Source organism: Phocoena sinus, chromosome 14 (genome assembly GCF_008692025.1).
Source record: "Phocoena sinus isolate mPhoSin1 chromosome 14, mPhoSin1.pri, whole genome shotgun sequence".
Lineage (NCBI taxonomy): Eukaryota > Metazoa > Chordata > Mammalia > Artiodactyla > Phocoenidae > Phocoena > Phocoena sinus.
Window position 1 is genome coordinate 3,984,371 of NC_045776.1, and position 13,405 is coordinate 3,997,775.

Consider the following 13,405-nt stretch of genomic DNA (forward strand, 5'->3'; position numbering starts at 1 on the left):
TCCCGTTGCTCCAGGTGTAAATACGTGATGTATTTTTGCTGCTGAGTTGTAGAGTAGTATTCATTACGTGAATGTCACGTGTATCCATTGCTATGGCAGGTACATACGTCACTTCGTGAGAAACTGCCAAACTGTTTTCCGAAGTGGTTTGACCATTTTATACTCCTACTAGCTGTGCTCCAGAGTTCCCACCGCTCCAATCATCACCAACATGCAGTGTGCTTAGTGCTTTACACCTGAATTTCTCTAATGATCATTTGAGGACACTTTCACGCGCTTATGGGCCATGCATTTATAGTCTTTGGTGAAGTACCTGTTCAAATATTTTGACCCTTTATTAGTTGGTTGGTTTCTTAAAACTGTGTTCTGAGAGCACTTTATATATTACAGATACAAATCCTTTATAAGAGTTATGATATATACATATTCTTTCCAGTCTGTGGTTTGTCTTTTCATTCTCTTCACAGTGTCTTTTGAAGAAAAGTTAATAATTTACAAAGTTTTCAAGTTCTCCATTTATAATTTTTCAAGTTATGATTCTTTTCATTTATGAATCAGGCTTTTGATGTGCTGGTATCTAAGAAATCTTTGATAATCCATAATCACAAAGATTTTCCCCTAAATTTTCTTTTAGAATTTATATAGTTTTAAGTTTTATATTTAGATTGAGTTCATTTTTGTATATGACATGATATACGGATCAAAATTTATTCTGATTGCATATGGATAGCCAATTGTTCCAGCATTATGTATTGAAAAGATTAAAGTGCCTTTGCTCTTCTGTCAAAGCTCAGTTGACCATGTAGGTGTGGGCTGTTTTGTAATCTCTATTCCATTCCATTGAGGTATTTGTTTACCTTGATGAAAACACCAGAATGACTTGATAATTAAAGCTTTCTAATAAGTCATGAAGTCAGGTTGTGTAAGTCACGTTCGTTCATCTTTCTCAAAGTTGTTTGATATTTCACTGTTGCATTTCCATATGAATTTTAAAATCAGCTTGTCAATTTCTTTAAAAAAAAAAAGCTTGAGGGATTTGAAATGATCAATGTGAGAGGAAATAAAATCTTAACAACATTGAGTCTTCCAATCCATGAACATGGGATATCGCTCTATTTAGGTCTTCTTTAATTTCTCTTGGCAATACTTTAAAGTTTCCAATGAAGAGGTTTTGCACATCCTCTGTTAAATCTGTCTCTAAAGGTTGTTCCTTGGTCAAAAACAATGGACTGATATATTCATGAGTCTATTCTGCTCCCTTGATCTATCTGGAAATCTTTATGCCAATACAATACTGACATGACTATTGAAACTATATACTAAGACTTCAAATTAGGTAGCTTGAATCTTCCACTTTTAATATCATGAATCTAAGGGGTCAAACAATTTAAAGATTTTTTTCGTTAAGCAAATTCACAAATATATTCTGACGTCTCCTTATTCCATTCAAACGAAGTGTTTGAAAGTACGTTGGCATCAGACTCACTGCTAACTGGTTTATTCTTTTAGCCTTGGTAGACATCGTTAATCTACCCATTTTTCATGGATCTGGCAGGAATCTAGAGGGGTAACATTATGGAGTCATTGTCTGAGTCAGTGGTATAAATTAAAGGTCATCCAAGCTCCTCAACGTTAAGTTTCTTGGTGAGAAGGTTTAACATAAACACTTAAAAAATATGGTAAATGTATCAATCTTATTTCATTTAAACTTTTATGGCATTTTTTTTTTTTTTTTTTTTTTTATAAATTTATTTATTTATTTATTTTTGGCTGTGTTGGGTCTTCGTTTCTACGCGAGGGCTTTCTCTAGTTGTGGCGAGCGGGGGCCACTCTTCATCGCGGTGCGCGGGCCTCTCACCGTCGCGGCCTCTCTTGTTGCGGAGCACAGGCTCCAGACGCGCAGGCTCAGTAGTTGTGGCTCACGGGCTTAGTTGCTCCACGGCATGTGGGATCCTCCCAGACCAGGGCTCGAACCCGTGTCCCCTGCATTAGCAGGTGGACTCTCAACCACTGCGCCACCAGGGAAGCCCCTTATGGCATTTTTATGTGACACAATTTAAACTTAAAAAAAAACACTTTTAAAGAATAATGTCATTTAGATTCTCTGTAACTCTAATAATTTGAAGTTCATGTCAAGCTGACATTGCATCGCAATAAACTATCAATTGTCATTTCATGCTTAACTTGAAAACACAACAGATTAAACTATGTAGTCTTAAGAAATTGTGAAAAATCTATAGGCTGACAGAGAAAAAATATAATGCTACCAAAGTATGCTACATACTAAGCTACAACCACTAAGTAAAGGAAGGCTCAAGCATGTCTGGGCCCTTGATGGAAAAGAACTCTGTGTCAACTTACACAGACTACAGTTTATTCAATCTGTGCATAATAGTTAATTTGTAACTCAATTCTGTTACATGTTCAATACTATTGTTTGAATATGTTCACCGGTATCTCTTTTTTATCCAGAAACAATCATTTCTTCAGGAAATTTCAGGTAATTTCTTCAGGAAAATACACTTCAGAAATACAGAAGTAGCTCTTGTTTGTTAGTCTCAATATATAGCAAAATAAATCGATAAATAAATAACTTCTAGATTGTTAAATGTGAAAGAAAATCTTAAAAATGCTAAACAAGAATTTCAGTTTCCTAATGTTTGTTAACTGCATGAAATGAGATAGGTGCTACGTGAGGAGGTGTACACACTTACTAAGGAAAAATTTTTGATGGAGTGATCAAACTGATTTGGTGCATTGGGAACAGTCCTTCTGAATTCTTTGTCATTCTAAAGCCAGAAGGATGAGTAAACCTATGAGTGAGATAGTAACTACCCTTGAATAATGCTATCTGTAAGTCAACAGGGCTGCCTGCATACATCCTGCTGGTGAAATTTCCTTTCTGCCTGTTTCCCTCACATAAGAGTATATCGTAGTTTAAATTGTGTTCTTCATACTTTCCTTTTCAAGCGGTAATCTTGGCGAAAATAACCACTGAGGAATATTCTGCACTTGAGGTCCCCGTGACAGAAGAGTAAAAGGAAGCTGGAGGAGGGACACCAACACCGGCATGGATTATGGACAGAGACAGAGAGAGGTGCCCTTTGTGTGTCAACAATCTGTCAGACGGGCCACCCCTTCTCCTGGAAGCTCGCACCGCATTCCTTTGGGCGGGCTGGTGGTCATTAAGCCAGCCAAGGCTCTTCAACTACATGTGAGGATTTGCTCCTGTGCCCTTGAATCAAGGGTCTCTGACAGGTGACCCTTTTACCAGATAAAAGTAAATCTTGAAGTGGAAGATGTTTTGTGTCAGCCCCCTAGACAGTCTGTACTGCAGTGGGGAATTATTTATGCCATTTGGAACACTTTTGATACCTATCTCTTTCCTAGCTGATTGTAGTTTGGGTGGGCACTCTGTAGTAGAAAGGTAAACCATGTCAAAGAGGAATACATCAGAAAAACACAGATTTCAAATGAGCCAAACAAATCTGGCCTTGAAAAAAAAAAAAAGTTATGTGTTGCTTAAATATTATAAATCCAGCACAAAAGCAAAGGGCCTAGACTGAGTTGTTGTACTAAGCTGTTTGGCTTAGTACTGTTTGGCTAAGCTGTTTGAACTGACTCTGGTATTAAAGAATCATGTTTGATTTGTGCCACAGAGGCAGATAAATGCCAAAAAGACAGATGCCTCTGTCTGTGAGACATTGTCCTATATGGTATAAAGTTAATAGCAAAGTAATAAGGAGCCTCTGGACCTGACATAAAATATAAAGTTGTGCCTGCTCGATGCAGGTTCATGATCGATCACCTGTAAACGCCTGTGATCACAGCATTACCGGCCCCTCGGCAGCGGGAAGAGGGAGCACGGCCACACCGCCAACGGCGGCACCAGGGAGTCTGCTGACGCCCAGGGCCACGCCAGGGCGACACCATCTGCATGGCAACAGTTCGGGCATCAATAAACTGAAACACGAAGAATCAGAAAACCCCACGTGAACACACTTTACCACACACATTCCCAACTTGTCCAACATAGTAGCCAAGGATGACCGCCATCCACTGGGCTCTTCTGCCATCTCTTACACCTAAACTGTAAAATCACTGGATTAAAAAAAAAAAAATGTGATCACAGGTTGCTACTACAAACTTAAAATAGAGTTTTATGTTTACCAAGTTTGAGTTTTCAACATTATATTAACATTGGGTATTTCTTGACTCAATAATAATCCTTACCACATACAGAAATTTGAATCATATAAACTTAAGAATCCAAAAGGAATGGCTAGCATTCTCACTGATCTTATAAATACCATAATGGGCATTAAAGCTCCTTGTAGCTAAGCGCGAAATACAGCATATCAAGAATCAAACTGCACCATAAACAACATATTTCATGTACTCTACGTTTATGCCATTTTGAGTATAACTGCCAAACTCAACTATTCTCATGGAACGCAAGTAAAAGTCTAACAATGAGTTACAAATTCTGTTACCATATGATTTATCATCTAAACTAGAACACTTCTTAGGGTAAAAAGTTGGTTCTATTAATAGTTACAAGGAACATCACCAAAAATCAGCACTGTCCCAGACATATATAATTCAGAAGTTAAAGTAATTACTTAGAAGACCTATTACAGCATATCAATAGGTAATCAACTTTAATAGATGGTTAAAACTTTTCATCCTTATGTGTTCCTAACCAAGGCATCTAGTTTATTTTGTTGAATCACCAAGAATGCCCATCATGAAAAAAAAAAGGATTCTCTTCAATGTCCTTATCTGCTTAACTCGCCTCTTCACTGCTTTCCATTCGTTTTTTGTTTTTAAAGATTTTTTTTTTGATGTGGACCGTTTTTAAAGTCTTTATTGAATCTGTTACAATATTGCTTCTGTTTTATGTTTTGGTTTTTCAGCTGTGAGGCATGTGGGATCCTAGCTCCCAGGCCAGGAATCGAACCCACAACCCCCTGCATTGGAAGGCGAAGTCTTAACCACTGGACCGCCAGGGAAGTCCCGACTGCCTTCCATTCTTAATCACAAAAATACCTGAAGCTGCAGTGAGCTACAACCACATCTACTTGGTTCCAACCCGCAGAGGGATTGCTGGCTAGAGAGTCAGGTGGTTCCGGAAGCTGAGACAAAGATGGGCAGGCAGGGCTGCTGGTAAGCAGGTGAGAAGCAGCTAAAAGGTGGCGTGAGCAGGAAAGGAGATGGGGAGGGACTGACTGAGAGGAAGGCAGGCCCCCCAGCTTCACCACAGCTCATGGGCCACTCCCAAGGCAGGGCTCTGCCGCAGAGAAGCAGCTGGTATGTCTGCACACAGAAGGCCAGACCCTGTTCTCCCCCTGCTTGACACGACTTTACAGGACACCTGATCCGTAAGACACGCAGCAGGCTTACTTTATAAATACGTAAAAGCAGACGCATTAAAATCTTGTATTATTCAAGCACAATTTTCTGTAGACCCTCAAGTGCACAGAGTTTACAAAAATCGAAAAGACAGGCAATCCAGGGCCAAGAACGAATGCGGGGGGCCCCCCTGGACTGGCTGCCTCCTGAGCGGCAGGCTGAGGGCTGGGTGGCTGGACTGACCTGTATGCTGCCTGCGGTGCTTGGTGAGGGCGTGCCGGGTCCCGCCAGCAAAGCCACACAGGTCACACAGGAACGACTTCTCGCCTGTTGCAACAATAAACAGATGAGGGACTGCGGAGGTCACAGATCATTAAAACATATCTATCAAGGCTTTCAGGGTTACTAATTCCTCCAATCAAATGTTTCCATGTAAATATGTCAAATGGGAATGAAATTACCACTGCGGTTTATTGACTGTGATAAAATCTGAAAAGCACCACTGAACATAATTACATACTTGTCAGACCCATAAAAATTAGCTTTATTATCAATGGAATGGTTTTGTACAACTTCATTTCTGGTAGATGTCTTCCAGATGGGGCTGCTTTATGCACTTGAACAGTTTTTATGCATATCCTGATTTTTTACAATTCCCATACATCTGGACTTTCTGAGCTGACTAAAGATTGCTTGGAACTGTTAATGTACAGTATACATGATCCTGCTTAAATAAAACATACTGAATTTTCTAACAACTGAAGGATATTGAATCGGTTTTACCTGATTCTATCAGCATCTTCTTTAATAACTTCCTCCTTAACAATATGAATTAAACAGTTTCCCTGAATATACTGAAGACCCCAAGTAACGATAAAATCTACATTTACTCAGCTCAGCGCTGTTTATGTTCCTCAAACTTCCATGGCACAAAAAAGGAGGTCTAGGGATTGCTAAAGAAATTGTATAAAAACTCCTATCATTCATCTTTAGTGATAACTCTTGACTGGAAAACTCTGCAACAATTAGAGTCAGATTTGGCAGACTTTGTTAAAAATGTTTAAATGCTCATTTTTAAAAACATTTTTACACAAGCTAACATTCTGCCCTACAGTTTATAAATGCAATCTCTCTCTATTCTACAGCATATTTGGCCAATAAGTGCTGGCACCTAGACAGTTTATCCCATAAGGCTCCCAAAGAAGAGAAAAGGAGAATAAAAATGCTAACACCTTGGAGAGAGTCAGTGAAATTATAAAATACTTTTCAAAAATAAAACAAATCATTTTATCTATCTTTATCTACTTTATTCATGTGAATGTTTAATGCAACAAGTCTTTCAAGGGTTTTTGCCCACGTCAGCCTGCTTTGTTCTAAAATGTTTAGGTGTTTTACAATAGAAATTTAGCTTGAGGTGTTGTGGAAATGGTAATTGCCTTTTTAAGGTTAGAAAAGATAGTAAATATAGGAAGGCAGAGTAGCTACCGTAATCAGAAAGAGTCTTCCCTTTACCTGAGAGCAATACTAGCTTCTCTAATTTAAATGAACATATATTAATAAAGAGAGTTTTAACCAAATTATGTTTAATCTTATTTCCCAATGGTACGTTAAAATGTTCATTATTATCATTTATAAAATAAAGCTGAATTTAAGTATTTTTCCTATCTTTACTTCCCTATTTTGGGGTTAAGTTCATTCCTTGGCATCATTATATCAATACAGAAAAAAAGAATAGAGTAGATGGGCTGTGAAGAATAAAGTTTAATTACAATCACTCAATTATTTAATCAATTTGAAACATAAATCTTTCTAACTAGCTGTATTATCAATTAAATAACACTGAAAGTGGACTTTTTTTTAAAATCCCAAAAGATAATTTGCTCGTTAATATTAACATACTATTCTGTGTTGAGACAAAATTGCTCTCTACAATTTATTCATCACCACAGCTTTGTGGGCATTAACCCCTTCGAGTGTGCGGAAATGTGTGTACTGTGGTCCACACATGCACACACAAGCTCACACACACCTACGCATCTGGTGGTATGTGGCAGAGAAGAGATTGGTGCTATGCTACCCAGCCAGCAAAATACCTGATGAGGAAAGAGTATTCTTACTATTTCTGGACTCAAGCAGACTATATGATTCCTTTCCCTCGTTTATGAACTTCTTTGCAATCTATATCTTTCTTGTAAGATATAAACATTAACAGACAAGACAAATCCTAATGAAATTTATATTTTTTACAGGTATATGTGCTGCATGTAATGAAATTTACATTTTTACAGGTATAAGTGCTGCGTGTATATACTAAGTTTTATTCCCTTTCCTATTTTAAGATATGTATAGGCACAAAGACAAAATTATCAATTTTCCATGTGATTTGGTTCTAGATATATTAGTGACCTTGATTTTTTGACGTGCAGGATTTTTATCTAGGATGTTAGTCTGCAATGTATTGTATGTCATATTTACCTTGGTGGCTTGATTTGTTTGTCACTCTAAATTCAATTTTCACTTGCCCTTTTTTTTTTTTTTTTTTCCAAGGGGGTAGGGGGAGTTAGGGTTGGATAGTGGGCAATTGAGTATTTTTCAAGAAAAAAAATTTTAAGAAAAAAGTAAATGTAATATACTCAATAAAAAGGGGGTTCACTTAACATGCCATATTTATATGATAGCAGAGCTATAATAGGAGACTTTTCTTAACAACTTGAATTAGTTTCAAGTGTGCCATTTTGCTTTCAAATGTAGAAAGACATGGAAACCAATCCTTTATTTTCTATTAGAAAACAGCCACTGTCCCCTATCTCTCATTATGGTGCAGACTACAAGACCTAACAACAAAAATCCATATTATTGATCCAGCCAAGTCTCCACAATTATTCTTTAGAAGGAAACGCCAACGATAAATTACATCTGCACTGGCTTTTCATCTGCTGTTCGATATAAGTGATCTTTCAGGGCAGGCTGGAGACCTTAAATCGTCAACGCCCTTGTCAAGGAAGCTAAGGAGGCCTGGGCTTCCCACAAACTGCTTCAGAAGAACTTTTAACCTATAATTTCTAACAATAATACAGGATTCTTGGCAATCAGAAGAACATTTGGGAATGCTGATTAAAATTTATTTTTTCCTTGAAACAAAACACTTTCTGAGAGCTGTAAAGAGGAAGAAGACCACAGAACAGCAAATGGCTCCCAGTGATGTCGCCACAGTGAGATACGGCAAGCGCTCGACTACATGCTTGTAAGGAGTTTAGGGGCCCTCTGTCCTTAGACAATGAAAAGCATGTCATATACATTGAATAGAACCACAGGGCAGGTGGGAGAAATATATTCATGAAGGTCCAAACTGAGAGGTCTCAGGACCATGCCTAGCACAGATGTATTCTGCGCGCTGCTTTTACTATCAGTTGGTTTAAATTCCAAACAGTCCACTAAATGTTTTGATGTAAAATGTATGCGAATTCGTACTTTCTCAATTATCTAAAAAATTTATACTAGCTAAATTCAGTTTAGTCTCTTTGTAGTAATTTCAAAAACTCTTGGATCTGATAGTATTCTCTTAAGAGAAATATTAAATTGATTTAAAAAATTTCAAGTGGTACATAAAAACCAAGATTCAATAACGTTCAGAAACATTATGGCACGGAGTCCATATCAGTAACAAATATAACACAAGTTCTCTATGAAAATTTCGTCTCCTCAAATGATCTTCTATAACGATCACACCTAAAATCACACCTAGGTTTAAACACATATACATATATGTACCCACACACAACATAAATCAGCTTTGAAATATGAAACTTATTTTATGTGAACGTGTGCACACGCACACAAATATTAAAATGTCACTTAAAAATTACGCTGAGCGTCATCAAAACACAAAGAAATGATGCCACACCTTTTAACATATAATTACCACAGTCTTAAACTCTTCAAACAGGGGTTCCTTTCTACGGACTGCTGCTGAGACGACCACCCCCAACTACCACCACCACTGGGCCCAGGCGGACGGGCACACCTGTGTGCGTCCTGTAGTGGTCCTTCATGGCGGAGGCCGTGAGGAAGGAGTAATGGCAGGTAGGCCAGGTACACTTGAATGGCTTCTCCCCCGTGTGGAGTTTCATGTGGTTGTTCAGGGCCCACTTCTCTGTGAAACTTCTATCACACAGGCGGCATGTGAATTTCCTGCATGGAGTGGAGAGAAAAGGATGCAAATATTACCCTCACGGGAGCACCTCGGGCCCCGACAGGTGCCGCTCCAGCCCTGCAGTGTGGCGAGTTCAGGGTGTCACGAGGAGAACTGCGGGCCTGGTCTGTCATGTCTGTATAACCAGGCATTGATTTTTCTGTCCAGGCCTGGCACTTCAGCCATTTATTCTCTGCTTTGCGGTTGGGCCCAACGGGTTTGAAAAATTCTGTTACAGTCCAGTCACCCCTGAGGCAAATGTGAGAATAGATTTCACCTGTACAGGCCTACACCACTTATCCAGGGCACAAGCTGTCAGAGCAAAGGCTAAATGAAAAGCTATCCGTACTAAACTACTCAGACACCCCTGCTGTCTGCCAGGCGGAGGCAGCTGGGGCCGGGCGGCACTCAGAGCCCAGCCCGCCCGGAATGGCACACACCACACTGCTCCCTTGGAGGAGAGGCACACTCCAGGGGCGTCTCCTTTTTAACAAGGTGTCCTTCTGGGTTACCACACAGGTACATAAAAAGTTCCCTTTGATAAGAATAAAAATAAGATTATAAATACAACTTTTCATAAAGTATGCCTTTGAGAAAAAGAAACCTCAATTATTTCCTGTATGGGATGAAAACTGAAAATAACAAATCAATACTCACGTCAGAAAATATTTCAGCCCCACAGTTCCCAGTTAAAGATCTCTGAATACCTTTAATAATCCAGGCAATATGAACCATCAACAAAAAAACTTTAATACTTTCTCTGGTCGAGCTTCTGTCCCTTTTCACTTGCATTCAGGAAATCACCACTAAAATTTACTTTTGATTTCTAATACAATTTAGTTTAAAGCAATCTCTGTGACTAACAAAGTAGTGTCCAGCTAATTAATTCAGGATAATGAACAGTCAAATAAAAGAAAATTAAAACCCGATATTCAAAATTAAAATATTTTAATGAGTTGATAAGCACAATGCCACAGAAGAGACAGACTATGGCAGCTTGACTTGACTATCGTAAGCTGGTCTACACTTTTAGCAAGTTCATACAATTTTAAAAATAAGATTGTAATACCTGCGTTTTAAGTTATGATATAAATAAGGAGATATAAAGAGTATATTCTTTACATAAATGCTTTTAACTAAAATTTTACAAATTTTCTTAGTCCCATAAGGGTAGGAAAAAAAATTCCAAGCTCCAATTAATTAATTTTCTCATTTTGAGGCAAATGTGGATTACTTTAACAAATTAATCATTCAGGTTTCACAAATTCTTAAGAATCGAATTATAAAATTACCTTTTAAAAAACTCTCTCTTCATTTGTTATATGTAGTAATATTTTTATAACATTATATTTTAAATGCAACAGAAGTAAAAACTGCTAAATATTTAAGAAAAGCCATATAAAATATCTTAAGTGCTTCATTAATATTAAAATTGCCAATTAATATACTTATAGAATGTATGTGTAGAGAAACTATGTTTACACCACTCAACACAGACCGACTTTGAAATTACTGTATCATTTGATCATTGCTTACTGGTACTAGAGATGACAAACATAACTAAATACTTAGAAATGCGCTGTAAAAAAATAACATGTCCGTATATCTCTTTGACGGGTCTTCATGCATTTAACATTTCAAAACCATGACAGGGATCTTATTTCCAAGATAAATTCCCCTATCTACTTATTTCTTCATGTATTTATTGTGGATCTAACCTCCTCCTAAAAGAAATAAATAAGGAGGTTAAGTAGATGCTATCTTTTAACAAATAGTTACTCCAGACTGTATTACAACTTTATGAATGACAAAATAAATCCCTCATTTTTAAATCTACCATGATGTACATTTTAAAAAATTACATCTATGAAACCTCAATATATGTACTCTATTATTCATACATAATAAAAATGTTAAACTAGAGCTTAGAGCCTGTCATGATATGACAAAAGCCAGATAACAGAGAACTAAGGCCACCGCTTGACTTTCAGAAAACCTCACATGTTCTACAATTTGCTTTATGAAAATAAGTGCGTGCACTGGTACTTTGAAAAGAACCTGAAATGTTACCAATGTAAAGTGTCCTTATAAAGACTAGGACCTACTCATCAGTGGGGGGTTTCCCGGAACTGCACAATTCTGAGCCTCAAACACTGTAAACTATCTGCCACCATGCAATGAGTAAGGACGACGTCCATCCAAGGGATCCGCTCTCCTGGGGGCCTTCAGGAAGCCCACCTGGATGTGTCACTAGGACAGAGCCTGAGTGAAAATGTGCAGTTCCGCTCTGCCACGAGAACCCAAGAAGAAGAGGTATCACTGTGTATTCTGCATGTACTTCAGAAAGACCTGAACACCCACTATAGCACAAACACTGTTCGAGACGGTAGAAACAAAGAGGGAAAAGAGTCAGATTTGGCACTCAAGAAAATCACAGGCTCCTACGTGAGGAAAATCCTTCACGAAGATAACCTCAGTGCCAGGAAAAAACATAAAAGGCCATCATAAATTTAAAAGAAGAAGCAATTAATGGGACAGGGCGGATTAAAGAAGGTTTCCCAGAGATGGCATTTAATTTAGATGTTGGAAAGCAGGTGGATATGCAGAGCCAGCAGGGAGGAAGGGTAAGGGGCAGTGTGGGGAGAGGCAGAGTGATGGGAGCTCCAGGCCCCGACAGGCTGTGTCAACTGTGGCTCTGTCGGCTGCTGCCCCTCAACTGGGGATGGCCATCCAGTTTCCCAGGTATCAGTGAAGCCCCGGGACCTACATTAGACTGGGTTAAATGATATAAATGCTTTTCTATCCCCACATGGTGGTCTTCCATCAGAAACTTCTTGTTTAACTGAATTGACAATATATTAAAAAGAGATCTATTGGGCATAAAATTCGCTAGTCATCTCTCCTTTTGTGCAGGGAGTTACAAAGTCAGTCAGCTGAAGGATGTACAACGAGTGACAATCATGTAAAAGTACAACCTAAAAGGACAAACAAGATAAGCACACAACAGTATGATGGTGTTTGGTTCACCGTATATCCTATGGCCCATAAAAGTGCCTGGTACCCAGAGGTGTTCCATAAATAACTTTGGACCAATGGGATGAAGGGAACTGGTGGTGAAGAGTCTCGTTCCTTACGTAATTTCACCAGACTCAGAGCGGGAATGTGAGATCCGTACACGACAGCAACAGGGGTCATTCAGGCCACCCAGGGCTCGCGATCCTCATGCTGTTTGGTCTTTTCTCCTTCCTCAGCATTTGTGTTTATTTTATAAATGTCAATATTTCAAACATACAGAAAATGACAGAGATGCATATCTACCACCAAGGTTTATGTACCCAGATGATAATATCCATGTTTGCCATATTTGTTTCATATCCTTCCTCCGGTATTCTCAACATTTTAAATTAATTTTTTAAATTTAAATATTTATGAACTGAATTAAAAAGAAAAATGGTATGGCAGGCCATAGCACAGGGACAGCAAAGGTGCTAAGGAGAAGGCCACGTCTGCGGGAGAGCAGGTGGAAGTCCACATCATTTCCGCTCTGATGTAATCGAGCTACTTTATAACGTTTGATAAAAAGTTCAAAATGCCAAATAGTGCTACGGACTTGTAATGAAACAGGGCAGTTTGCCATCTCCCCTTTCCTCAGTCTGCACTAGATGTTTCTACTGGATATAAAGTGATCTTAGAAGGTTTCAAAAGAAAAAAAAAAAGTCAGAAGCAAAGTACATTAAAATGGTACCAGACTTCTCAACAGCAAAGCAGGAATTAGAAGACAATGTAGCAATGGTCTGACCATTTTGCGGGCAATGATCTCAAACACAGAATGTTCTGCGTCGTCGCACCTTCGAGCGGTTC

General features: G+C 38.5%; 1 protein-coding gene across 1 annotated transcript in view; it reads right to left on the reverse strand.

Annotated features, from left to right (window-relative positions):
* Window positions 1-13,405, reverse strand: part of ZNF407 (zinc finger protein 407) — a 430,215-nt gene that overhangs the window by 178,335 nt on the left and 238,475 nt on the right. The window contains exons 5-6 of the mRNA XM_032654303.1: window positions 9,377-9,543; window positions 5,596-5,679 (exon numbers count right to left, since the gene is read on the reverse strand). Coding sequence (XP_032510194.1) covers window positions 5,596-5,679; window positions 9,377-9,543 — 251 coding nt within the window. The remainder of the gene's footprint in view (window positions 1-5,595; window positions 5,680-9,376; window positions 9,544-13,405) is intronic.